The following is a 27,930-nucleotide window of genomic DNA, read 5'->3' as shown; positions in this document are numbered from 1 at the left end:
CTTAGCACCAGAAGTTGTAATAATCCATATAATTTCAGGCCCCTTTGGCGGCAGTGCCCAGACAAAGCGGCCATTTTGTGTTGCGTAGAGCACAGTTCTCTAAGAGTGACCTTTATTCAGCAGACTCTAGCTCTTGAACCAATCCAGACAAAAATATTTGTATAGTTTTGTTTGAGGCCCTAGCGACATTCACATAAGAACATAAGAAAATGCCATACTGGGTCAGACCAAGAGTCCATCAAGCCCAGCATCCTGTTTCCAACAGTGGCCAATCCAGGCCATAAGAACCTGGCAAGTACCCAAAAACTAAGTCTATTCCATGTAACCATTGCTAATGACAGTGGCTATTCTCTAAGTGAACTTAATAGCAGGTAATGGGCTTCTCCTCCAAGAACTTATCCAATCCTTTTTTAAACACAGCTATACTAACTGCACTAACCACATTCTCTGGCAACAAATTCCAGAGTTTAATTGTGCGTTGAGTAAAAAAGAACTTTCTCCGATTAGTTTTAAATGTGCCCCATGCTAACTTCATGGAGTGTCCCCTAGTCCTTCTACTATCCGAAAGAGTAAATAACCGATTCACATCTACCCGTTCTAGACCTCTCATGATTTTAAACACCTCTATCATATCCCCCCTCAGTCGTCTCTTCTCCAAGCTGAAAAGTCCTAACCTCTTTAGTTTTTCCTCATAGGGGAGTTGTTCCATTCCCCTTATCATTTTGGTAGCCCTTCTCTGTACCTTCTCCATCGCAATTATATCTTTTTTGAGATGCAGCGACCAGAATTGTACACAGTATTCAAGGTGCGGTCTCACCATGGAGCGATACAGAGGCATTATGACATTTTCCGTTTTATTCATCATTCCTTTTCTAATAATTCCCAACATTCTGTTTGCTTTTTTGACTGCCGCAGCACACTGAACCGACGATTTCAATGTGTTATCCACTATGACACCTAGATCTCTTTCTTGGGTTGTAGCACCTAATATGGAACCCAACATCGTGTAATTATAGCATGGGTTATTTTTCCCTATATGCATCACCTTGCACTTATCCACATTAAATTTCATCTGCCATTTGGATGCCCAATTTTCCAGTCTCACAAGGTCTTCCTGCAATTTATCACAATCTGCTTGTGATTTAACTACTCTGCACAATTTTGTGTCATCTGCAAATTTGATTATCTCACTCGTCGTATTTCTTTCCAGATCATTTATAAATATATTGAACAGTAAGGGTCCCAATACAGATCCCTGAGGCACTCCACTGTCCACTCCCTTCCACTGAGAAAATTGCCCATTTAATCCTACTCTCTGTTTCCTGTCTTTTACACAACATTTTATTCAGTTTGAAGGAGGGTCGAGCGTGGATGATTTTCTAAATTGGTCCACTTGACATGAAACGTCCCTTCAGGCTTAGAGAAGAATGGCACAAAAAGAGCAGGATGAAAAGAAAGGAGAAGAGTTGCATTACAAACAAACATTCTGTGGTATATTCAAGCATTTTCCTATTTTTTTTGTCAGCACAAAGTCCTCATCACTTAGCCAGAGTCTTGGGGGCTGATGCAATACAGTGCGCTCAGCCAAGCACGCTATTTAACCCGCAGTTGGACACGGCTGTGTAGGCGCGTGCACAGCCCCTTATGCTATAAGAGGATTAGCGCCTCCACAACGTGCATCCAATGGGCTGGGAAACAAATAGCGCTCATCACATGCAAATGCATGTGAATGAGGCTATTATTCACTCCCAAAAAAAAAAAGTGCGTCCAATATGCATATTTTTGCACTCAGAAATTAACACTTGCCTGGAGCAGGTATTAATTCCTGAGCACCCCAAACAGTTGTACAGAAGAACAGAAAATACTGCTTTTCTGTAATTCTGACTTAACATCCCTAACCCATTATTGTGGCCTTAAGTCAGAGGAACAAAAAAGAATTAGGTAAAAAAAAAAAAAAAAGATTTTGTAAAAAATAGTCTGACCACTTGGGCCAAGTGGTCCGTAGCAGATCCGGGGGAGTTCCAGTACCTGAATGGAGGTCCTTAGGAAAGCCCTTTGAAAACTTCAAATCTTCTCTCTGGCGGCCGGAAACCCCTGCTGGAGAACCTCCTCTGGCAGGGCTGTTCCTGATTGGTCCTTTTCACTGACATTTGTTAATGGAAAGGATCAATCCCCTTTCAGGACAGCCTTCTGAAAGGGGATTGGTCCTTTCGCTGACATGTGACAGTGAAGGGACCAATCGGCAATAAGTGTCAGTAAAAGGACCAATCCTTCTAAAAGGTGATTTGTCACACAATTTTCCCTAGTGCGTCCTTTTTAGCGCAGCAGGTCATTTAAATATGACATCGGGTCCCCGGGAGAGGTGGTTGGGAGCGCATTAAGAAAGTGGGCACTAAGCGTTGAGCACCTGCAGGTATTGCATCGGCCCTACGATCTTTTACTTCACAATTACATTTGTCTTTCTATGAAAATCCCATCTCTACTGCATGGCTTCTTTACCCAGGAAGAAATGTTTCTAGTAATGGATACTTACAAACAAACGTCTCCACATGGGTGCACAGATCTCCACATTTTGGACAGCGCAACTGATTTCCTCCTTTACCAGAACTTCCTGAAGTCAATTTCTTCCCACCGCTGCTTCCGTCTCCCAGAGTCTTCTAATGTAACACATGTCCCAAACGTTACTTTAAAATGCATTTACTGTTAGACCTAAAAATTTCAGACCTCACTCATTTTATTCCTGCAGTGACTATTTACAGAGGACTAATAATTCTGTAGCCTACCTGTGGTACCAATGATTTATTTTATTTATTTATTTTAAGTTTTTCTATACCGGCATTCGCAATAGATATCGCATCATGTCGGTTTACAATTAACAAATAGATAGGTAACAAAAAAGGTAAGAAACATTTATCTTAATAATAATAATAATCGTTGTAGTAATAATAATAATAAAACATTAAACAAGAGAAGGTTAAGGTATGCAGTTACAATAAAACAAGGGAGTGATACAACTTGGAGCATAGAAAAGAAGCTGGGGATTAAATAGAACGTAAATGCCAGTCAATGTGCTTAAAGCATTAATGAATTGTCCTTGTGAGGTAGGGATATTAATTATGCGGTAGGGATATTAATTACCATGAATGAGGCAATGTCTGGGCGCCTAGTTAATAATGGGATAGATTCAGTTTAGTTCAGGAAAGGCTTTCATGAATAGCCACGTTTTGAGTCTTTTCCTGAATGTGGGCAGGCAGGGTTCCAGTCGCAAATCTGGTGGGATTGAGTTCCACAGTGTTGGTCCTGCAGTGGAGAAAGCCCTGTCTCTGGTGGTTATGTGCCTCATGGATTTGGAGTGTGGTACTTGTAGTGTTTCTCTATAGGACTCTCTGATTGGTCTGTTGGATGTAAATTTTTTGAGAGGAATTTGAAGGTTGAGTTGAGAGTGTTGATGTATAGCTTTGAAAATAGTGGTTATGGACTTATAAATGATTCTGTAGTGAATTGGCAGCCAGTGCAGGTCTTTCAGGATTGGTGATATGTGGTCTCTTCTCCATGTGTTAGTTAATATTCTCGCAGCCGTGTTTTGAACCATCTGAAGGGGTTTCGTGTGAGATGAAGGGAGACCTAATAGCAAAGAGTTGCAGTAATCTAGTTTAGAAAATACTATTGATTGCAGAATAGTTCTGTAGTCATGAAAGTGGAAGAGAGGTCTTATTCTTTTTAAGACTTGGAGGAGTTTATAGAAGCAGTCCTTAGTAGTTTGATTTATGAATGCTTTTAGGTTTAACCTGTTATCAATGATAGCTCCCAGGTTTTCTTACTTGAGGAGTTTGTAAATTGGGTGGAGGATTTGAGTCGGTGTTACTGTTTTCAGAAGAAATTAGGAGGAGTTCGCTTTTTGAAGAGTTTAGTATTAGATTAAGGATGGAGAGGAGTCCATCAATTTTTTTCAGACAAGTTTCCCAGAATTCTAGGGTTTTGCTGTAGGATTCTTTGACAGGGATGACTATCTGGACGTCATCTGCATAAAGAAAGTGTTTAAGGTTTAAATTAGTTAGCAGTTGGCAAAGAGGGAGCAAGTAGATATTAAAGAGTGTTGGTGCAAGGGAGGAGCCCTGTGGAACTCCCGTAGATGAAGGGTAGTGTTGAGATTCTTTGTTGTGAATTTTGACTTTGTATTTTCTGTTCCCTAAGAACGATTTGAACCACGATAGTGCTGTTCCTGTTATTCCGATGTTTGCTAATTGAGTTAGTAGGGAGGAATGGTTAACCGTATCAAAGGCAGCTGAGAGGTCCAGGAGGCTCAGTAAATAAGTGTGACCTTTATCCAGGCCCATGATGAGGTAGTCGGTCAGGGAAATTAGTAGTGATTCAGTATTTAAAGCTTTTCTGAAGCCATATTGGGATGGGAACAGAATGTTATGTTCCTCGAGGTAGTCTGAGAGTCTGGAGTTGACTAATTTTTCCGTTACCTTAGCTATGAATGGGAGATTGGATATAGATTGGATATTATGGAAAGGGATCTAGGAGGCTCCTAGAAGCAGGTTATGAAATTGTTTTACGAAAACAAAATATGAGTGGAGCGGAGCCGGTAGCCCATCACTGTTTGGCATTTATTTGTCCACCCAGGAAGGATGAAAGTCTGAAGTGAATGATGTGAACCTGAAGCCCAGGTTTACAAAGATGACAGGAATGGATTCTTTAAGGATTTTTCCCCCGAGTGCAGTCTGTTTTACAGTTTAGTTTCATATTACTGTACAAAAATATGAACTGGCAAATCTCAGCCACCCCACCCACACTCTTGAAGGGACAGCACAGTGGCTGAGTGGTAGTTCTGCATACTTCCATGCGAAGACCTGGGTTAGATTCACAGCCCTTGGGGAAGGGACATTCAGACAGCATCACAGAGGCCAGAAATCATGTCCATATTAGCAAGGTTCCAGGGGAGCCTCAGGAACTAGGACTGATCACTGCAATTGCTAAGGGGGACATAAAAATACCCAGGCTCATGCTACCATAGCCCAATAAAGGCCAGACCCACATGACTCAGAAGCCCATAGGAAGAGAAAAGCATTGGGCCAAAAAAACAAACCACCACCCAAAACACATCTCTCTGGCACGTACCACAAATCATTTCTTCCTTTCCCAGTGGCTCCCCAACTCCTTTTGGGCCTGTGCTCTATATGCCAGGAGTCAGCATGGGGTTAATGACTGGTATGAAACTCAGGAAGCATTAAAAAAACAAACAAACAAAAAACACAACCCCACACACACTACAGATGACCCATGGCTGGGCAGATCACGAGTTGACTTTTATCAGCCTATACTGAAAAGCTATTTTAAAAATAAGTTAACGTTCCATTAAATGAACTTCCCACAGAGAAAGATTGATTAGCAATAGGTTATTTAAACTGGGATATACTAGTGTACATAATCTCTATTAAATCTACCTCTTGGCTTCCCTAACACTGAAAAGAAAAAAACAGTGCTGTAATAGAGAATAGAAAGGTCAGGAGGAAGTTCTAAAACGTCCCAGCAGCTTCCATGCCATGCCTCTCTACCAGTGGACTAGGACCCATAAAGACAGCAAACAGAAGATTAACTAACATGAGCCATGTGGCTGACTATCAGCGAGGTTGTATGATTTTATTCTTATACATGTAAGAGACTCCATGAAGTTAACCAAATACATAGCAATGCCGCCTACTTACAAGGAACAGTGAGCTCTGCTGCTAGTAGGAGACTGTGATGGGAAAGGAGAGAAGATGAAGATATAAGGAGTGCCATTCTAGGTTAGAGCAATGGTCCATCAAGCCCAGCATTCTGTCTCGGACAGTGACCAATCCAGATCATGTGGAGGTGACCACAGATCCCAATAAGGAGATTTATTCTCTCTCACTCCCAGAAGCAGGAAGTGATCACCAAATCTACCTGGGTAATAGTTGGACCTGTCCTCCAGAAATACATCCAAAACCTTTTTAAATACAGAATATCATTGTGACCATGGATTGCAGGGATTCCAAAACCACCCACTGTAAAAAGGCCTAATACAGAGCTGGCACAGTCTCTACTGATCAGAGACAGATTTATGGCCAGTGCTCTGCAGTATCACAGGTCAAGCTTGAAAGCTAGCAGATTAGAGCACAGAGCCGTAAGGATCTTGTTAGTACCAGATAAAGTCAGTGAGTTGTGAACAATGATGCTTTTCTGAAAGAGCAGTGGAGAGGATGGTGTACAGACATTTGGGGTCATAAAACAATTCCCTATGCCACGTTTATAAGGTGATTAAATACTCTTATAGGCTGAAAATGTATTCTGGTCTCCCCATCTCAAGAAAAATGTAGCTGAACTAGAAAAAAAGTACAGAGAAGGGGACCAAAAACAATAAAATGAATGGAACAGCTCCCTTATGAAGAGACAGAGGAGATATGATAGAGGTTTATGAAATCATGACTGGGGTAGAACAGGTAAAAAGAGTAAAGACATTTACCTTTTCAAACAGTACTAGGAATAGGGCGACTCCATGAAACCAGCAGGCAGCAGATTAAAAAAAATAAATAAATAAAAATATTGGAGAGAGTATTTTTTTCACTCAGCACAGTTAAGCTGTTGAATTTGTTGCCAGAGGATGTATCAAAGCACCTGGTTTAAAAGGTGTTTGGACAAGCTCCTGGAGGAAACGTCCGTAAACAATTATTAGCCAGGCTGACATGCAAAACCCCAAAAGTTATTCCTGGATGCCAGCACCAAGGAATCACTGATAGATCTACCTGGTGCGGCCACTGTTGAAGACAGGATGCTGGGCTTGATGGACCCTCGGACTGATCCAGCAGGGCATGTCTTACTTTCTTATGAAAGTTGTTTATTTCTGCTGTACAACCTTCATTCACTTCAAAGTGTACTGCAGTGTGGTTAAAATTAGATCACATTATAGGGGTTTAAATTACAGCGGAGTGTGTTGCTGTGATGTATGTTACAGTGAGGCAGAGCAGCATTATAGTGAAGTTACAGCAAGGTAGATTATGTTAAGGTCGGGAGTATTACATTAGAGACGTTAAATGAAGGCAATTACATAGTCTCTTTGCTTCCAAGTTTTTGATTGCAACAGTTTCTTAGCGGTTAGGCATTGTCAATCAGGGGGATATGTTACAGATAGTGTCAATTTGCTGAGTAAACAGACAGGTTTTTAACTGGTCGTAAATCCTTGCAGGTAAAAGAAAAGTAAGGCACCACAAGCCAAGAAATTCTGAAATGATTATGCCTATATCAAAGAGCAGGTTTGCTTACCATAAATGGTGTTTTCCGTAGATAGCAGATGAATTAGCCATGCTATCTGGGTACGTCTTCCGTGCCACTAGGTGGCAGAACTCTAAGTCTAGCAAAGTCTTTCAGTTAGGTGCTCCCTCATATCTTCTCTGATCCACCTCAGGCTCCTCAGTAATAAAGCAAGTGCAGGTGTTGCTGGAACTGTCTGGGGAGGTGGGCGGGTCAGCATGACTAATTCATCTATCTACGGAAAACACCATTTACAGTAAGCAAACCTGCTCTTTTCATGTAGATAAGCAGCTGAATTAGCCATGCTGTCTGGGAGTCCCCAGCTGATGTATTGAGCATGGAAGAGTTAAAGTGTAGCTCAATACCAAGTTCATGGCGGACAGGTCCTATGAAGGCCGTATGTGAGAGGAACGTGTGCTCTTCTGTAGGATAGTCCGGCCCATTATTGCTTCATCCTTTGCCTGTTTATCCAAGCAGTAATGGGATGTGAAAGTGTGTAGCGACAACCATGTTGCCGCTTTACAAATATGTCTATGATGGGAACATCATGTAGATGAGCCATTCAAGCTGTGAGGGCAAGTGCTTGGTGCGCTTTCGGAGTTGAGGTTAGAGTCTGTGAGCGTTGTTGGTAGCAGAAGCGAATGCAATTGGAAATCCAGATGTATAGAGCTCTTTTCATTACTGGACGTCCTTGTGCGCTCGGATTGAAGGAAAGAAAAAGTTGAGATGGTCTGCTTATAGTAGGCAAGCACACGCTTGCAGTCCAAAGTGTGGAGTTTTTTCTCATTATCATTCGCATGAGGTTTTGGTTGAAAAATGGGTAAAGTTATGGTCTGGTTGATATGGAAACTTGAAATCACCTTTGGTAGGAATTTGGGGTGAGTTCGCAAAGTCACCTTGTCATGGTAAAATTGAAGATAAGGGGGGTAGTTGACTAAGTCCTGTAGTTCACTAACCCGTCGTACAGAAGTTAAAGCTACTAGAGAGTACTTTCCATGATAAGTATCGGAGATGACAAGTGTCTAATGGTTCAAAGGGTGGAAGCACTAGCTGTTCAATGACAATATTAATGTCCCATGGTACCGGTGATTTCTGTAAAGGTGGATGTAGGCGTAAGACACCCTTCATGAATCTGGATACTAGTTCATGCCATGAGATGGGGTTTCCGTTGAGAGGTTTGTGGTAAGCTGCTATAGTGCTTAAATGGACTCGAAGTGATGATGTCGCAAGGCCTCGTGTAGAGCAAGTGGAGGTAGGATAGAAGTTGCTCAGGCGAACAAGACAGAGGATCAAGCTTCCGGGTGGAACACCAGGTAGCGTAGCTGTTCCATTTCCTATTGTAATTAAGTCTTGTGGACAGTTTCCTAGAAGACAGCAAGATATCCTCAAGATCAGATGAAATGTCTAGGTGTTGGTATGCGACCCGTTCAATCTCCACACCGTGAGGTGTAGGGATGAGTGAAGTGGGTGAAGAAGAGATTCCTTGTCCTGGATGAGTAGTTGGGGTCTGCTGCCCAGGGGTATGGGGTCACAAGTCGATAGGTGCAATAGGTAGCTGTACCAGGGTTGTCTGGGCCACGCTGGTGCTATTAGAATTAGATCCTCTTGGTCTTCTATGCTTCTCTGGATCGTACGGGATATGAGCGGAATCGGAGGGAACGCATAAAGGAGGCCATGAGACCAATTCACTATAAAGGTGTCTGGAGCGAGTCGATGAGGGCTCGAGTAAACTGAACAAAAGGCCTTGAGTTTCCTGTTGCAAAGAGGTCTATAGAAGGGAGACCCTATACAGAGAAGATTTGTTGAACTACTGTCTGGTCTAGTTCCCATTGGTGGGGATGAAAATTTCTGCTGAGCTTGTCCACTCTGGAGTTTTGGATGCCGGGCAGATAAGTTGCTTGAAGAGAGATCGATCTCTGGTCAGCCCATTCCAGGATCAGGCCAGTTTCTTTGCAAAGGTTCCAAGAACCGAACCCTCCTTCCTTGTTTATGTAGAACATTGTTACTTGGCTGTCTGTGTGAATCATTACTATCTTCCCTTGTAAAGATTCTTCGAAGGCTCGAAGGGCATTTCTCACCACTTTGAGTTCTAGGAGGTTTATGTGCTGTGTCCTTTCGTACGCAGTCCATAGACCCTGGGTCATTAGATGATCCAGATGAGCTCCCCAGCCCTTGGGGGATGCATCTGTGGTAAGGATTATCTGATGACTGAGGGGTCGTAAAGGTGAGCCCATCTGTAGCACTGACTGAGAAAGCCACTATTGGAGGTCATTCCTCATACTGTCTGTCAATGTAATTGGGGTAGACAGTGGATGAAGGAATTGGATCCATTGTAACTTCAGGCCCCACTGCAGACGACGAATGTGTAGGCGTGTGCGAGGGACCACATATATGGTTGCTGCCATGTGTCCTAGAACAGTTAGTATCGGTGAGCTGTAGCGGTTGTGTTGTGTAGTAGATCTGTAGTCAGCGAGGAGAGGGCTAGAGCTCTTGGAGGAGGGAGGAAAGCCTTGTCCTGAAATGTGTCTATGAAGGCACCTATGAATTGCAAAGTCTGAGTAGGCTCTAGGTTCGACTTTTCGTAACTGATGAGAAGACAGAGGTTGTCAAGACAAGAAATTGTGAGGAGGAGATTGGATTGTAGTAGGTCTCGATTGGGTGCTACTAGAAGCCAATCATCCAGATAAGGGAATATCTGCACCCCCTGACGACGAAGGTGCGCCACCACGAGACATTTGGTAAAAACTCTGGGGGCAGAAGAGAGGCCAAAGGGAAGGACTTTGTATTGAAAGTGCTGGTTGTCCACTTGGAAGCATAGGTACTGCCAGGAACTGGGGTGCATCGAAATATGTGCATACGCATCCTTCAGATCAAGTGAGCACATCCAATCCCGACTGAAGATAGGGAAGGATGGATTTGAGTGAAGTCATTTTGAATTTCTCCTTGTAGAGGTGCTTGTTGAGAGATCGTAGATCCAAGATTGGATGCAGACCTCCCAATTTCTTGGGAATTAGGAAATATTGGGAATAGAAACCCTGACGGAATCCTTCGGAAGTTAACTTCTGAATGCAATTTTGTGCAGAAGCATTTGAATTTCTTTCAAAAGAGGTTCTTTGTGAGATGTTAACTGCTTCTGTGGAACCCAATGAGGAAGGGTCGGGAAGGAGGAAAAGTGAAGAGTGTAACCCTGGAGTATAATTGTAAGGACCCATTGATCCGTGGTTATTTGATTCCAGGCTAGTAGATATTTGGTTAATCTGCCTCCCACAGGAGAGGATTGTGACGGTGGCAAAAGTAGGTTCAAAAACTGGATTGAGGCTTTGCAGGTGGAGGATCCGCAGCTCTTGCACGTTGACGTGGTGCTTGAACCTGATAGGGAGGTTGGCGAGGCTGCTGGTAGGTTTGAGGCTTAAAGTATGAAAAGGGCTTAAAAGATTTAAATGGGGCCCTTCTGTAGGTTGTCGAGGACGTATAAGGACGTCTTGATGTAGATGGACTATGAGGAGTGGTCAAGGAAATGACGGATGTCTTTTGTTCCTTGAGCTTAGCTACCGTTTCGGTAAATTTGTCTCCAACCAAATTTTCGGGACGACAGGGTAGATTTGCCAATTTTCCATGGACATCGTCCCGTATGGCGCTGGATCACAATCATGCCAAGCGCCTCTTTGCAAAGGCAGTCGCTGAAGATTTTGAGGAAATATCAAATCCCTCAGATAGATCGTAAGAAGTGACGAAGCCCTTCTTCGATGTTATGATATTGAGGAGGAAGGGTGATATCCGGTGAAGCTTGTTGCATGGACAATTTAAATGCCTGGAGATTCTCAAACAGGTATTGGGTTATGTAGAATTGGTGATTCTGGATGCATGCATTTAACATTGAGGACTGGAAGGATTTCTTTGCAAAAATCGCCCAGCGACTTTTGGTCCCAGTGTGGCGGGGTATTAGCATGGATTCTTGATTTTCTGGCTATTTGCATTGCAGATTCAACTACGACAGAATTATGAGGTAGTTGAACAGATGCATGAAAAGAGAAATCTCATTCGATATTTTAAATCTATTTTCCTTGATGTAGGAGGACTGGTCAGTGGTGTGTCTCAGGATTTTTCCATCAGAGCTGTTAATACCGGTGCTGCGGGAGAGCTACAGGCTCTGTAGGAGAGTCAAAGATCTTCAGTATGCCAAGCATTTCTTGGCGGGGATCAGGAAGACGACGCGTCTCTATGTTCAGTAGTTGACCTACTTTTTCAATAAACTGCGAATACATCAGGTCTTCTGAAGGTGAAGATGGTTCTGAGGGAACCTCTGCCAGGTCAGAGGGGTAACCCGTGGATGAAGTATCCGTATCTGTTAAGTCGTGTGTCGGAGATGGTGTTTGAGTGGAAGGGAACTTTGGTGCTGGTCCTGGAATGACTGGCTCCACTGCAGGTTGTGGTGTGTCCACAGGTACTGATGATGGAAGCTGGGATTGTTCTACTGACTGTAAGAACTGAGTCAGTATGGTTGTGATTTGACTTATGGCCGGCGTAGCCAAGCCTGAAGTGGATAGGTATCTGCGTTGGTTGTGCACCAACGCGCTTCGTCTGCATCAGTGAGTCGAGGGTGCGTTGCAGTGTTGCTCCTGCGTCGATGCGCCGGTATGAGAAAGCTTCAGCACAGAATCCCGTTTGCGTCAGTGCGCCGATGTGTTGGTGCGTCGATCGCTTGACTTCGCTTCGATGGATCGACGCTTCAAAGCAATTTCAACGTGTCTGTCCTCTGTAAGTGGATGCGGTGAGGCATGCAACCGCGATGCCGACGCATCACCAGCTCCAAGCTCAGATCCCAGCCAGGAGAGCAACTGCGGATGTCCTGATGAAGGAGGGTCGACAGAGGAAGCCCTCCTCAATGAGGGGGTGACCCTCTTTCTCTTTGGGCCTGGGGAGGATCGCACCAAGGCCTCAGAAGGGGCATAAGAACCCGTAGCAGTCAGTTGTAGCTCCTGCATTTTTGCAGCCCGTTGACGCTGGGCGCGTGGGGACATGCGACCACAGTCCACATAGTTTAATTGGTCATGGGATGGCCCCAGACAAATATAACAGACCTTGTGGCCATTGGTGGCCGACAATTTTGCCGCAGAAGCAAAATTTAAAGCTAGGACTTGGCATTCTCTGACTGAGAACAGTTTTCTGACCAAACCTTGATGTTTAAATGCTGATTTTCTTTCTTTTCCCAAAGTTAAGAACAAATTGCCATGCTGGATCAGACCAAGGGTCCATCAAGCCCAGCATCCTGTTTCCAACAGAGGCCAAACCAGGCCACAAGAACCTGGCAATTACCCAAACACCAAGAAGATCCCATGCTACTGATGCAATTAATAGCAGTGGCTATTCCCCAAGTTCTCTCACAGGAGAGCAGAGCTCTGTGTGCCAACTGCCGTGCGGAAAAAAACTGACTGAGGAGCCTGAGGAGGATCAGAAAAGATAGAGGGAGCACCTAGCTGAAAGACTTTGCTAGACTAGAGAGCTCCGCCACCTAGTGGCACGGAAGACGTACCCAGACAGCATGGCTAATTCAGCTGCTTATCTACGAGAAAAATCAATATTATACCAATGTAGCAATATTACAGAAAACAGAAGGGCTAATCTGCTAGCTTGTTACCATATAGGAATAGCTTTTGCTATCTCGGCTTTTGTTATACCTGTCAAGTTCTTAATAGTATTAATAAAGAAAACCAGTTAGTCTCCTAGCGATTTCGAAGTAAAAGACCTCAGACAGGTTCACAAATTCACTTGACCACATCTTCTAGCAACAAATTTCAATTTAATTTAACACCTTCTTAAAATTTGTTTTAAATCTGCAACCAGTTAATTTAATTAAATATCCCTTAATCCTAGTACTATTTGAAAAAAATAAATAATTGTCCACATTAACTTACTCCACATCACTTATTTATACAAATCACTTAGGCATAGGGTTTTTTCAAATTATTTTAAAAAAACTTGTATTCTGCTTCATCCAATAAGATTGTTGCATGCGGATTACATATTTCCATCTTTCAGTGATCAGCAGGGCACACATGTGCACCCCACTAAGGTGTGAACCACTATGGCTCTGATGGCCATGAAGATTGATAGGTGGCTCTGGCTTTGGCCTCCAGCCTGAGTGGCCAGAAGATTCTGTATAATCATGAACATAGCCAGAGAATGGTAGGCCACATGGGAGGCAACAGACCTGGCAGCCCAGACAGGAGGAGACTCCTGAAGGCTGGAAGGGGGCCACATGGACGGGTGCACTGGCTGCATTCTGCACTGCCAAGAGGGAAGAGGAAGCATCTACGTGAGTGGCATATGCTCTCTCACTCATTCTGCTTCCATCGGTGGGTGGGGGTATCCCTTTCTCTTGGGCTCCATCGGCAACCTCCCTCTCTCATCAGAGGCATGACAATGGGCCTGCAAGGATTATGCTGATTTCTGGCACTGGTGGGCTGGATAGAATAGGATAAGGTAAACAAACGCATTAGTTTGCCCATCCTGATTTACTGCTGCTCTCCATTTCCTACCTTTAGACCAGTAACTTCTGGAACAATATATAAGAAGCATAAATAAATAACCAATACACAACAGGATCCCGCCTCCCCTGCCATGATTTTGTAATTTCTTGAAGAATATCTCACAGGGGACTTTATCAAATACCTTCTGAAAATCCAGGAATGCTACAACGTGTGTGTGTATTTGCAGCATAAGTTTTGTGCACTATTTCAAAATTACCTTCTTAAGCAGGCAGAACTGTGCAATAAAGCAGTATCAGCTCATTAGATAAAATTTGCATTGAGTAGGGAATTATGTTAAAGATCTGCCCACCTTATTCCCATCACCAGAGCCATCCTTGCCAGCATTATCTTTTGAAGCAAAATAAGTCTGTGTTTCTGAGAAAGTTCTAGTAGGAATTCTTCTTAAAGGCGTTTCAAATGTCCCAGGTCTTCCCAAAACAGAAAGGTGACCACGACTGCATGCGATACCTAGTGGGAGTTTAAAAAAAAAAAATTAGTGACAATTAACCTAGATATCAGGATCGGTAACGTTAATATTTGTATCAAGTGTAAAATAAAACCATATCATTCAGAGATAACGTGCGACTTCAAGCTGTCTTTTCCTTTTTTTTAGCTTTCCCTCCACATTCTTGTTAGTTATACTGTCTGGAAGATTACGTGCTTGTGTATACATGTCCCCACTGAATGCAGGCCCCTCAAACTCACTATCTGTTCCATCTAAAACTGGAGAACTGGTGATGACTGAGGAGGGCGCATGGGGTTGGTGCTGGGTAGCCTAGTTCCTAGGTTCTGCCTCTAACCAGTGAGCTGAAGGCTTAAGCTGCTGATACAGAGCGAGCAGGGGCTGGGTAAATGTACCGCGCACATCTTTTTGGTTGCAGCTATGTTTGCTGTGCCTTGCAGCATATGTCAGTTCTCATTTCTGGACCATTTCAGTTTAGATTTGATTTTGCTACTTTTTAGTAGAAGTCCTTTCAGAGCACAACCCAGAGCAGGGTGGGAAGCATCCAGAACCATTTTGCGTCTGGGTATTAATGAGTTATGCAACAGGATTTGATACAGACAACCCTCCAGTCAAACCATAAATCAGAAAATGCCTTATCCAGTTGTGATTTCTAAGTAAAACTGAGCTAGCAACCATTAAAACTTGCCTAAATTTCCTAAAAAACAGCATATTCAAGCTGAGCAAAAATCAAGTGAAATATGAACAAATAAACTTTTCCCCATAGTAATAATATGTTCAAACTCACCAACTGTTCCTTTTAGGTGAAGCTATATTCCCTGTAATTAAAATGTCACACAGCTTCCATACTAAAAAGGAACACAAAAATCAGGGATCCCATCTACAAAAAAAATTAAAAAAAAAAAAAAACCCACCCAAAAGGTCTCCATAGTTACACTTTCTTGTTTAAGCCAGGTCAGGTTAGGTTATGTACGTCTGGAACCAATGAATGGATGCCAATGAGCTGTTGTATATAGTTCGACAGCAGCACTAAATGACCTGAATCAGTCATGCTACTTTACATCTGTGTGGTAAAGGTGGTTTCCACAAAGCAAAGATTTATGCAGCTGAGCAAAAATCTGCAATGTTGCAACAGCCTTTGTGCACTTCTACAGTAAACTGCACATTTTCTATTTCAATAAACTTCTTATTTTGGGACTATCTTCCAGGCCATACTCTTAAATGACCTTTAATTCCCTGCCAGAGGGATTAAAGAAAGCAGATCATTGATTAGAGATGTCACAACTGAGCAGGGAACAAAGATTTTTCTGGAACACATTAACCAGAAAGTTGCTAAGCAAAGTACCATGTCCAACTACTGTTTTAGAAAGGCCATTCAACCTTTATTCTAAGAAAGATAGCAGTGACCATCCCCAGATCACGCTGTCATCTTTAAAAACCTTCAGCAGAACTACTGATCAAACAAGCAAATCACACTTATACTGACTCTTGCTTCCTTGGATCAGGTGTACAATTAAAGTATTTCTTCCTTCGTTTGGAGTCTGATTTACTAAGCATCGTGCTCATGCACACAGAATGGGAGTAAAGCAGGCCCTGTATGTCTATGGCAGTGATGGCGAACCTATGACAGGCGGGTCAAAGAGGACATGCCAACACCTGACAAAGTTCTAGGACCCCTTGTAATTAGACCAATAATTTGAATTTTTTATATAATACACAGCACCAGACATGATGGGACTTTTTTTTTTTTGGTAAATAAATGAATATGTAAAGAATTGTCTCTGCTTTGTTCGGGGGGGATGATACACACCAGCAGAGTCAAGTTAGGAATTTATGACACACCGAGCCTAAAAGTTTTGCCATCACTGGTCCATGGAAAAATGCTTAGTACATCTGACCCGTGGAGAAGGAAGCAGCCTAACAATCTGGGACATGACCCAGAAAAAGATGAACGGGACTGTCCTATGTACCCTAGCTTCCTGATTCTTAGCAAGTTTTTTTTTTGTTTTTTATCACCTCGCACACTGCAATGGTTTTATATGGGGCCAGGTCTCTAAAGCAGCTTTACCCAATTACACTTATAGATCAGGTAAGTGGAGAAAGTCTAAGAAGAAAAACAACTGTGCTTTTTTTTTCAAACAAAAATACTAAATGAACAATGCCAAAGTCAGTATTAAAAATTTGGGACATAATTCAAAGTAAACGACATAGCAGCAGCAGATTATATGCAGGTAAATCCTTGAGTTGATTAACCTAACAAGCAAAACCGGAGTTTAAATCTATTTTTCTTCAATAAAGCAATATACATAGTCTCATTCTTAAGTTTTAACGGAGCACTATAGCATTCTGAACAGCCATTAATAAATTTAAATGTATATATGACAAAAGCACTCAAAACAGACATTTGTGTTCCAGCCCTATTTTTCAGTCTTTTTATTTTATTTTGGTGGTGGGGAGGGAGAGGGATTTGAGGCTCAGGTACCTCTCTCCTGCTCCTTTAACCCAACTCAGTTGGAACTGGGCTGAGATATGATTCCATGAGCCTTCTTTTGGCCTGCACATGCACACCGTTTGATAATCGCTACATCAGGGACTCCCTGTCAGGACAGTGTAGACCATGGCTCCTCTCCTACCTCCCCTAGCAGGTCTGGAATGCTATTTGCAGCACTCCAGCAGAGTCGAAGGTCCCAGAATTGAACCCCCGGTGCTTTCAGTGGCAGTACACAATGATGCTTCCAAGCCTTTGCGGCAGTTTTCTAAATAGCTCATTTTTAATTTTTGTTTTAGCAAATTTAAAGCTCTTCTAAAACGTGCTTGATAAGTTGTGCCAAATACTTCAATGTTGTACTGACCAACTGTAAACAAAATAAGTTTGTGGGTGAAACTTTCTTTTTTTTTTTACATGGTAAAGACACAAAAATGGTAATATCCTGTATTTCTTTCAGCTTAAAATACCAATTTTGTCACTGGCTTATATAACTGGTGTCGGATAAGAGCAAACCTGTTTCAGAAAATGAATGTCTGGGAGTCCATGTGATATATAGTTATTTTCATTAGATGTTATGAAATATTTTGATTACTCAATTTGCATATGCAACTCACCTACAGCTGTAATGCAAGGATGAGAAATTTTACCATAAAAGAAAATTAACAGATTACAACACATCTGGCAAGTTGCACTCGTCACTTTACTTGAAGCAAAGTTGTGGAAACCAACAAGCAAGCTGCGGGTAGCACCACCTTTTTATGTAGCTCTTAATAAAATGGCCAGAAGAAAGAACTTGCCTCTGCCTAAACATGGAGAGCTTGGAGTGATTATAGTCTGACCCTCCCTAAACATGGCAGACAGCCCAATAGAAAGGTATCGCCTGACATTTTTGTGCTGCTGCTATTTTTTCAGTAAATTTATGAACAGGTGCGACAATTAATGTTCCAGAAAACAAGACGCTATAAACTAACTACAGTTTTGATTGGTCACTTAACTCAAAATAAAAATTAATACAAATCTCCCGACCTCAGTTCACATTAAACAAAACATTATATTACCGAACTAGAGAAGAGGAACATAAGGAGGATCCACCAACCATGAGAGGCTTCTAAGAAAACTAAAAAGTCATGGGATAGGAGGTGGTGTCCTTTCGTGGATTACAAACTGGTTAAAAGACAGGAAACAGAGAGTAGGATTGAATGGACAATTTTCTCAGTGGAAAATGGTAAACAGTGGAGTGCCTCAGGGATCTGTACTTGGACCAGTGCTTTTATATATATATATATATATATATATATATGATCTGGAAAGGAATACGACGAGTGAGGTTATCAAATTTGCGGATGATACAAAATTATGCAGAGTAGTTAAATCTCAAGCGGATTGTGATGAATTGAATTGCGAGGCTGGAAGACTGATTGTCCAAATGGCAGATGAAGTTTAATGTGGACAAGTGCAAGGTGTTGCATATAGGGAAAAATAACCCATGCTGTAGTTACATAATGTTAGATTCCATATTATGAGTTATCACCCAGGAAAAAGATCTAGGCGGCTCGGTGTGCTGCAGCAGTCAAAAAGAGAAAGAATGCTAAGAATTATTAGGAGGGAAATGCCTCAGATTCGCTCCATGGTGAGACCGCACCTTGAGTACTATGTACAATTCTGGTTGCCACATCTCAAAAAAGATACAGTTGCACTGGAGCATGTACAGAGAAAGGTGACCAAAATAATAAAGGGGATGGAATAAAGGCTAAAGATGTTAGGGCTGTTCAGCTTGGAGAAGAGACAGCTGAGGAGAATGCGATAGACGTCTATAAAATCATGAGAGGTCTAGAATGGGTAAATATAAATCGGATAATAGAAGGACTAGGGGGCACTCCATGAAGTTAGCAAGTAGCACGTTTAAAGCAAATCTGAGAAAATTCTGTCACTCAATGCACAATTAAGCTCTAGAATTTATCAGAGGATGTCGTTAGGGCAGTTAGTGTAACTGGGTTTAAAAAAGGTTTGCATAAGTTCTTGGAGAAGCCCATTAACTGCTATTAATCAAGTTAGCCTGGGGAATAGTCACTGATATTACTGGCATAAGTAGCATGGGATCTACTTAATGTTTTGGGTACTTGCCAGGTACTTGAAACCTGGATTGGCCTCTTTTGGAAACAGGATGCTGGGCTTGATGGACCCTTGGTCTGACCCAGTATGGCAACTTCTTATGTTCTTGTGAAAGCTACACAATAAACTTTTTACAAAATGTATGGTTGTATCAGATTTTCCTTTCTGGTCTCATCTCTTTCGTGGATTACAAACTGGTTGACAGATAGAAGACAGCGTGTGATGGTAAATGGAACCTACTCTGAAGAGAGAACAGTATTAAGAGGAGTGCCACAAGGATCGGTGTTGGGACCAATCCTGTTCAATATCTTTGTGAGCGACACTGCGGAAGGGATAGAAGGTAAAGTTTGTCTATTTGCTGATGATACTAAGATCTGCAACATAGTGGACATGCCGGAAGGAGTAGAGACAATGAGAGGTGATTTAAGGAAGCTTGAACACTGCTCGAAGATATGGCAGCTGGGATTCAATGACAAGAAGTGCAGAGTCATGCATCTGGGGTGTGGTAATCTAAAAGAGCTGTATGTGATGAGGGGTGAAGGGCTGTTGTGCAAGGAGCAAGAGAGGGACCTTGGGGTGATCGCTTCTAGCGATATGTGACAAGGTGATAGATAAAGCCAGAAGAATGCTGGGCTGCATAGAGAGAGGAATAACCAGTAAGAAAAGGGAGGTAATAATCTCCTTGTATAGGTCCTTGGTGAGGCCTCACCTGGAGTATTGTGTTCACTTCCTGAGACCATATCTCAAAAGGGACAGAGACAGGATGGAGGCGGTCCAGAGAAGGGCAACAAAAATGGTAGTGGGGTTTCACCATCTAATGACTTATGAGAAGAGGTTGAAGGAGCTAAATATGTACACCCTGGAGGAAAGGAGAAGCAGGTGAGCTATGATACAGACCTTCAGATACCTGAAAGGTTTTAATGATGCACAATCAACAAACCTTCTCTATTGCAAAATCAGTACAAATAGGGGTCACGAAATGAAACTCCAGGGAGGATGACTCAGAACCAACATCAGGAAATATTTCTTCATGGAAAGGGTGGTGGATACCTGGAATGCCCTTCCAGAGGAGGAAGTGAAGATGAAAACAGTGAAAGAATTCAAAGGGGCATAGGATAAACACTGTGGATCCCTAAAGGCTAGAAGTGGAAATGAGGAAAAGAGTGCATGGGGGAAACTTGCTGGTGTGGCAGATACTCTTAATTTGTTTGTGGTTTTGACTATTGTATGTTACCTTATAGTAAAGTGGGAACATTATGCAGATTAGTAATAGTGTATGTAGGGATTATTAGATACAGTGAGTTATTGACAATATGGAATTTTCTCATTGATTAATTTGAAATATCCTTAACCAATAAGCTTTCATACTGTTGATGCCACTTCATTATTGCTCTCTGCTTTAACAGCAAGGGGAAGAGAGGAAAAGGGGAATAGTTTCAGAGAGCAGCCAACAAGGACATTGAATTTTACAGTCTGGGAATACAAATAAGCATGGTAGAAACTTGCTGATGCAACTGTTACTACCCTTAACCAATAAGCCTGATACTTGTGATACAAATCTAACATTGCTCTCTACTTCAATGGCAAGAGGTAACAGGGAATTGGACTCAGACAGCAACCAACAAGGTCCCTGACTTTGACAGTTTGGGAAACTAAGTATGGGGGTGACTTGTATTGCAGGGCAAATACTACCATTATGGGGGGAGACCTGTATGGCACAGCTGATGGTACCATAAGCTTGCTAGGCAGACTGAATGGCCCGTTTGGTTCTTTTCTGCCGTCATTTCTATGTACATATATGTTTGTTTAATTGAATTGTTACTTCCAATGAAAAAATGAACAATATCAGAGAGCAGAGCTGTAAGTTTTTTTTTTTTAATTATTTTTCATATAATGAATTTAAGCTGGTGAGCATAATAGTGACAGCCTTTTAACTGGGTTCAAAACAAGGGTTTTTCCTGCCTGATTTCCCTTTGGATATGGACTCCCTCCTGTGTCAGGATCTGTGTATATGACAGATAAAAACAAATAGCCATGAAAGCACAAATCCAACATAAAGAAGTGCTTGAATTCAATATAATAAGAAATGAGAAAAAAATGAAACCACCACACGTATCCGATATTGGAAAGCAATAAAAGTTACTCCATGGACACGAGCAATGCAGCAAGTATGAACTAGAAATATACACAATAGAAGCGGCATATAAATATTCTGAATTACTTCAGCAAAACCTCTGATTTTTTTTTTGTATACTATTGGGGAAACTAGATCGAAGCGAGGAGGCAAAAAGGCAACTCTGTGGGATTGCTGGAGCTGGTTTCTTTTTATCCAGTTAACCAAAATATGCAATAAATAAATTTTATGTCAACCGTTTTGACAAGCGGCAATAGAGACGTTTGATTCCCCTTAATAAAAGTCAAGTCATAGCTATTGCGTGAGGCATGTACATATTGCATAGATAGAGGCTCACCAGCATGCAAGGCAATGATATGTTAGAATTACCTCTATGAGCACAGTTGAGAGAGGATGTAATGATCCTGGCGGCACAGGAGCAGGAGGAACAGGCCATGGCTGCCCCGGCGGCACTCAGGGTCCTGTGATGCCAAGGCTCGGTAGGCCCAGCCTGGGGACTCTGGTGACAGAAGCGCTCGGAAGGCCCGGCCGTCTCCCCACTGCCCGCTCTCGCCTCTTCGCCGCCCCACAGGCCGAGGTGCAGCCGGCCGAGCACCGTCCGGCTCCGCTCACGGGCAGCGGTGACAATAAGACGGAGACGCGCGACTACCCATTGACACGGCCCAGAGCTGAGCCGTCAGCGGCAGCCTCCGCACCGCTAACGCCTCGTCAGGAGGTCGTGCGTCACAGCGGCGAGGCGTATGTGACGTAACACGCCGCAAACGACACCGGCAAGCGGCACCTACATTAGAACACCGCGAGGAGGCGGGGCCTGCGTGCGTTTCAAGCCTCGAGTCGACTCGCTTCTCAGAGCCGCCGATCAGCACGTGTTTCAAGCCTCGCTTTGGATAACGTCGCCTAGCAACTTAAACCTTTTCTTGCATCTCCCCCCCCCCTCCCAAAAGAGCGTGAATCTCGAGTAAAACACAGAATCGCGCGCGCAGCTTTTCCTTGTCGGTTGACCAAAAATCTGTTATCCTTTCACGCTCCAGCCGCTGTCACGTGATCGCGTGCTCTCCGTCCCTGTGTGTGCAAATTGGGTTTTTTGAGTGCGTGACCTGACGACGCCCCGACGCAACGCTATCCGGAAGTGGAGAGCCCAGGGCTGACGGTTGGCTGGAACTGGGAGTAAACGGTAGTGACAGATTGAGACCTGGTAGTGAGCGCGGAGAAGGGGACGGCCGCCCGTGTCCGGCGGTAAGTGCTTGTTGCCTTATCTTTTGAAATCAAGAATAAATCTACTGATAGCTGAAGAACTAGGGGCGGGCTGCCCAAATATCCCTTGCATAGTACATAAGCATTGCGATACTGGGGCAGACCAAGGGTCCATCAAGCCCAGCATCCTGTGTCCAACAGTGGCCAATCCAAGTCACAAGTGCCCAAACATTAAATAGATCACAAGCTACTTTTGTTTATTAATTAATAGCAATTTATGGATTTTTCCTCTAGGAACTTATCCAAACCTTTTTTAAACCCAGTTACACAAACTTCTGTAACCACATCCTCTGGCAATGAATTCCAGAGCTTAGCTATGCGCTGAGTGAAAAACAATTTACTCCGGTTTCATGCCCCCTAGTCCTTTTATTGTCTGAGAGAGTAAGTAACTGATTTACATTTACCCTTTCAAGCCCTTTCATGATTTTGTAGACATCTAGGCTCTATTATATCCCCCTTTTATAGCCTGTGCTGTTGAAGGGGGGTGGGGTGTCTTTATGTCCTTTGTATTTTATTTTATGTTCTGCTTTTCAACACTGGAAGAAGGGGTTCCTAAACATCTTCTGCGCTTTAGGGAGCGGTGCCTTTAATTTCCTTGTACTGGGGCAGAGGGGAAGTAGTGCTTAAATATTTTCTGCATAGGGCAGGAGATGGATCCTCCCCTTGCACATGACAAGATTTCAAAGCTGTGCACAGATTTTAGGAGGACGACAATGGGAACTAATCCATCTGGTTATCCAGTAACTGGGGTTTTTCATCCTAAAGAAGTCAGAACAAGGGATTATAACTTTACACCTAATGGGCATAAGAAAAAGGTATTTTGGAGTCACAAGTGAAAAACCTGCATAATAATTTTTTCATTCCTAATAAGGATCTAGCTGCCTTAAAACGGACCATGTGAACTCTCTTGCCTGAAGGAATCTTAGTCTTGCAAATTCCTTTCTGCCCTGTGTGCTGTGTTCTGCTGCATCTATCAGCACTTTAGAAATGATAGCAGCTGATCCTCTTTAGGAGGAGCATGGCTTTATGTAAAACAAAAGCAAATATGTTTTTGTTTTGTACTCTAAAAGTTCTGTTAGTGCTATAGCTATATAGAGGTTTCAAAAGTAGTTAGATCTGATAATTATTTTGTGTAAATAAGAAACTGGAGGACATATTATTAGTGATATCTGCAAATGCATTTATGAATGGTAAAGACTTATTTAGGATGTATGTGAGCTATTTGTGTATACCTTTTTAAAAGTTTTTCCTTCTTTTAAATCATGTGCATGTGTATTTGGTATGATGGCATCATTGTAGGGTTTAAGAGCTACATTTGTTGCTGTTCATTTATTTTAATTTCGGTATTCATATTCTGTTTTCTAAAAGATAATGGGCGTTACTACTCAAGCAAATTTAAATGTAGTAGTAGTGTTAGCAAAAGGCAATTTTGATCATCTCAAAAGAGAAATTATATTTAGTCAACATTATTTGTCATTGTCTAGTTGTACTTTACATTTCATTAGTCCTCTGGGATTTTTAGAGTTTTTAAAATGTAAATTTTAAAGTTTTAATGCCACACCCCAATGGCTGCCTTTGTGTACTACTATGGGATAGCAGAAACCAATATGTGGCTATGGAAAATCTACATCCCCTCAACCATTTTTCACATTTTATGTCAGTACATCAGACTTGCACTCATTTTAAATTAGGAGGTTTGGGTTTTTTTCCATTCAACATACTATATTCCACACCTTTCAAGGTCCGAAAATGTTTTATTGTGAGGCAAAATATATATGTATCCAAAAAAACAAAAATGCAATCAATTGGATCAATACTTGGTGGAAGCACCTTTGCTAGCAGTTGTAGCTGTGAGTTTGTTGGGATAGGGCTCTGCTGATTTTTGTGCATCTAGATTTATCAGTATTAGACCACTCTTCTTTATAAAACTGTTCAAGCTCCTTTAGAAGGAATGCTGATGGACAGCAATCCAAGTCATGTCACAAATTTTCAGTTGGATTGAGGTTGAAGCTCTTGATTGGGCCACTCCATTGTACCTTTGGCCTCTTGTCATGCTCCCATTCCAATTTTTTGTACTTTTCTCCATTCATTGTCCCTTCGCTCCTGATAAGTACCCCAGCTCCTGTCAATGAGACACATCCTATTACATGATGGTGTCATTGATACTTATTACATTTAAATTACTCAGTTAGAATTTAAATGTATGTTACAAGTAAAACTGTGAAAATATGACCCAGGGCGAATCTTAAGATCAGATGGAACAGTAAAGTTAGAACTGCTGTCAAGTTTGCTGCAAACACGCAGTAGAGCATTTTCTTTGATTTCTCCTATTTAAAGGATTTTAGAGCTTCTCTGCTCTTGTCTCTTACCACAAAATTTGCTCCTTATGTTATGTTACGTTATACTGATCTACCCCTGTTCGATGTAAACCGACCTGATATGGTATTCAACCTTGAAGGTCGGTATAGAAAAATGTTAAATAAATAAATAAATAAATAAAAATATATATTTATTGCAGGTTTCCCTACCACCGGCTTCGTCTTGGCATCATGGGAGAGATTAAAGTCTCTCCCGATTACAACTGGTTCAGGAGCACAGTTCCTCTGAAAAGGGTAAGTGGGAGCTTGCAAGTGTTCTTAGCTTTCCAAGCCAGTGGATGTTGCAGTATCTCTTTTGGAATCACTTGAGCAGTTTTAGAGGCATATCGAAATATCCTCTTCTTTTAACCTTAGAAACAAATTGTCACTGCAAGCTTCTGAGCTCATTTAAAAATCCTAGTATATAAAAGGGCCATTGCAAATTCGTATGTGGCTATTGGGCTTTGTCTGAGTGATGTGGATATAGCAGAAGAGTCTTGGGGTAGCAAGAGAGTGATTGGATTTTGTTGTGAATTGTTATATTGAAATAGGACTTAAACAATTTATAAGATGTGCATTTAATTTTTTTGGCAGAATTAAAATGTGTCAAGAAAACTGTAGTTATTGCAAAACATTTGAGCTGTATTAAACATTGACAGTATCAATGAATAATTTTTAAATGCAGACATATATGGGGGGGTCGCTGTTTTACCAATGTAATTAGTGAACGAACACACACTGAAAGTTTTTGTATGGGAATAAGTTTTCTCCCATTTCGCCTTTTGGAGAAAAGGACAGCAATCTTCAATTTTTTTTTTTTTTTTAAATTTTTATAGTCCACCTTTTGTGATGCTTCAGAGCTGGTTACATTCAGGTACTGTACGATTTCCCTAGTGGGCCTGATTTATTTCAGGTTTTCTTCCATTTTGGGTCTATGGGGAAAACTGCTTAAAGGTGAATTTTAAGAGATATGCACATCTAGCACATTATTATTTTATTATTTTAATTTTTTATATACCGGCATTCGCGATGGGAGTCGCATCATGTCGGTTTACAATTAACAGGGTGTGACAAGAGGAATCATGTCGCATCATGTCGGTTTACAATTAACAGGGTGTGACGAGTAAAATTGGTCGGACACACATGCGTGTGTCCGACCAATTTTAAACCTGCCATATACGTGCACAAGTGCTGATGCGCAGATATCTCGCATTCTAGGGCAGGGCCTAGAGTTAAGCCTGCATGTAAGACTGCGAATGCAGTGCACGTCCAGTTCATTTCTGTGCAGATTTACTTCTGAATAAAACCTTTTATCCATGTATGAATTACTTGAAAGATCTCTGTAAACTGGGGGAAGTGAAAGCTAAAGAATCACGGGGGGTCTTGATTGCCTAGATATATCGACCGGGCAAACTGGTGGACGAACTGGTTAAACTAGTCATTTCCTTCATGCTTGCATGTTCTAAATTGTCCTCACTTGTATGTGTACATGCTAACTATGCCCAGCTCTTCGTGTCCATGCTTGCAATTAGGCCTAGTTTATAACATATCCACATATTTTATTTAGGTGTTTTTATATACCATCGTTCCAAGGTAAGATCACAATGGTTTATAAAGTCATTGTTTGGTTTCAGGTTCAACATTCCCATTCTAGGTCATCATTCGTATTCTGGGTTAATACAAACAGCTAATACATGGTCTAGGTTATATTCATGCATTATTTGGTTTCTTACAATTATAAATACCTATTCTAGGTCAACACGATAGCATCAAGTATGAGTTAAGGTGCTATTTCGTTCCATTATCCTATGCCATACTCTGAATGTAGTCTTTTTTTTTTTACTTCACATCATTCAGATCTTTTTGCTCAATTTAATACAATTGTCTAAAGCAGTGGTTCTCAACCTTTTTTCTGTCGGGACACACCTGACAGATGGTTCTCACATGCATGACACACTGAACACATGACCATCATAGGGCTAAATGTAAAAGTACAATTTGCATCCACAGGAACCTCCCTGACTCACAATTATGGATGTAAAGCAGAATTATGACATTCCCTGTACAACTCACCTTACAAAAAATATATTCTGGTTCTAGTGTCATCTCGGTAATAGCAATCCAAACTCCAACTACCAGGCTCAATAGCCCTACTTATGAAAAGACAGCAGTTTATCACTAATGCATGTCCTCTGAGAAAACACAACAAATAAGACTGATACAGTAAAATACCTCACCTCTGTCGCATACACAGAACCAACCTAACATACTCCCAGGATCTGTAGTAATGCACATAAACTAATCCGCACACAGTTACACCTGTATTATGGAATGCACTCAAACAGTAACAACCCTACCTATGAAAAGGCAACATTACAAATATTAAATCAGGCCCTAAACACCAATACACCTCCTATTAGAAAAACAGAACTAGCCAAGCAGCTATAGATCCCAACACAGAAATAATTGTATAACTATACTAATAAACAGAATAACAGTTTCACAACAACTGTGAACAGAATAATATCCAACAATTAAAAACTTATAAAAATTATTTAAAATTCTCCAAACACCAATAAAATATTTCAAAACAGCAGACAAATCACATAATATTCAGTAATGAAAATGGCAGTCAATAAAGAAAACTAAACTTTAAAAGCCACCTTTACTAACCCCCTCCAGCAGCTCTCCTACTCCTTTTCCATGCAGGCCAGTAGCACACACCAGAAGCAGTAGTGGCTGAAGCCCTGTACTCATGGTCTTCTTCCTTAGGGCCCACGACCAGTCTCTCTGTCTCTCAGACACACACATTCCAGTTACACCCCCATGACCAATTTCTGTCTTTCTCAAACCAATCCTCTCCCGACCAGTCTTTCTCTTACATACACAGCAGTCAACTTCCTGATCAGTCTCTCTCTTTCATGCACACACATAGGCTTCTCACTCCCATGACATGTCTCACACGCACCCATTTCTCACTCCTATGCTAGCTCTCTTCACGTGCACAGGCTTCTCATTCCCAAAAAAAAAGTATAACCCGCATACATCCAAGGTTCAAAGTGGGCCCATACATAGAAACCCAAACAATAAAATATGATACACAGATAATAAGCTAAAATAACAGCAAGACTTTTTATGCAGGTTATTACAAAATTACTTTCTTAATGGAGAGACTGAAAAGGGGACGGGACAAAGAAACAAGCACAGAGGCATTGCTAGGGCAGGGCACATGGGACCTGGGCCCCAAGTCTCAGCTGCACACCACACAACAGCAGGAGAGGCGTGAACACCAAGCGGAGCGTACGCAGATTTACAGG

General features: G+C 41.9%; 2 protein-coding genes across 4 annotated transcripts in view; one reads left to right on the top strand and one right to left on the bottom strand.

The window, feature by feature from the left end:
• CLPX (caseinolytic mitochondrial matrix peptidase chaperone subunit) overlaps window positions 1-21,776 on the bottom strand; it is a 58,963-nt gene extending 37,187 nt beyond the window's left edge. Inside the window, exons 1-3 of one of the 3 annotated variants that reach the window (XM_029575514.1) lie at window positions 21,372-21,776; window positions 14,116-14,273; window positions 2,534-2,657 (exon numbers count right to left, since the gene is read on the bottom strand). In XM_029575514.1, the coding sequence (XP_029431374.1) occupies window positions 2,534-2,657; window positions 14,116-14,273; window positions 21,372-21,438 (349 nt within the window). In that variant the 5' untranslated portion in view covers window positions 21,439-21,776. Of the gene's footprint in view, window positions 1-2,533; window positions 2,658-14,115; window positions 14,274-21,371 lie in introns of those variants that run through there. The other 2 variants (XM_029575512.1, XM_029575515.1) reach the window with 2 other exon arrangements.
• A 167-nt stretch (window positions 21,777-21,943) lies between these two features.
• The window catches only part of SPG21 (SPG21 abhydrolase domain containing, maspardin), a 30,065-nt gene continuing 24,078 nt past the window's right edge, over window positions 21,944-27,930 (top strand). The window contains exons 1-2 of the mRNA XM_029575521.1: window positions 21,944-22,238; window positions 24,775-24,868. Coding sequence (XP_029431381.1) covers window positions 24,806-24,868 — 63 coding nt within the window. The 5' untranslated portion in view covers window positions 21,944-22,238; window positions 24,775-24,805. The remainder of the gene's footprint in view (window positions 22,239-24,774; window positions 24,869-27,930) is intronic.

The sequence above is a fragment of the Rhinatrema bivittatum genome, chromosome 13 (assembly GCF_901001135.1).
Source record: "Rhinatrema bivittatum chromosome 13, aRhiBiv1.1, whole genome shotgun sequence".
NCBI classification, from domain to species: domain Eukaryota; kingdom Metazoa; phylum Chordata; class Amphibia; order Gymnophiona; family Rhinatrematidae; genus Rhinatrema; species Rhinatrema bivittatum.
Note: the sequence above shows the minus strand (reverse complement) of the source record. Positions and strands in the feature narration are given on the sequence as shown.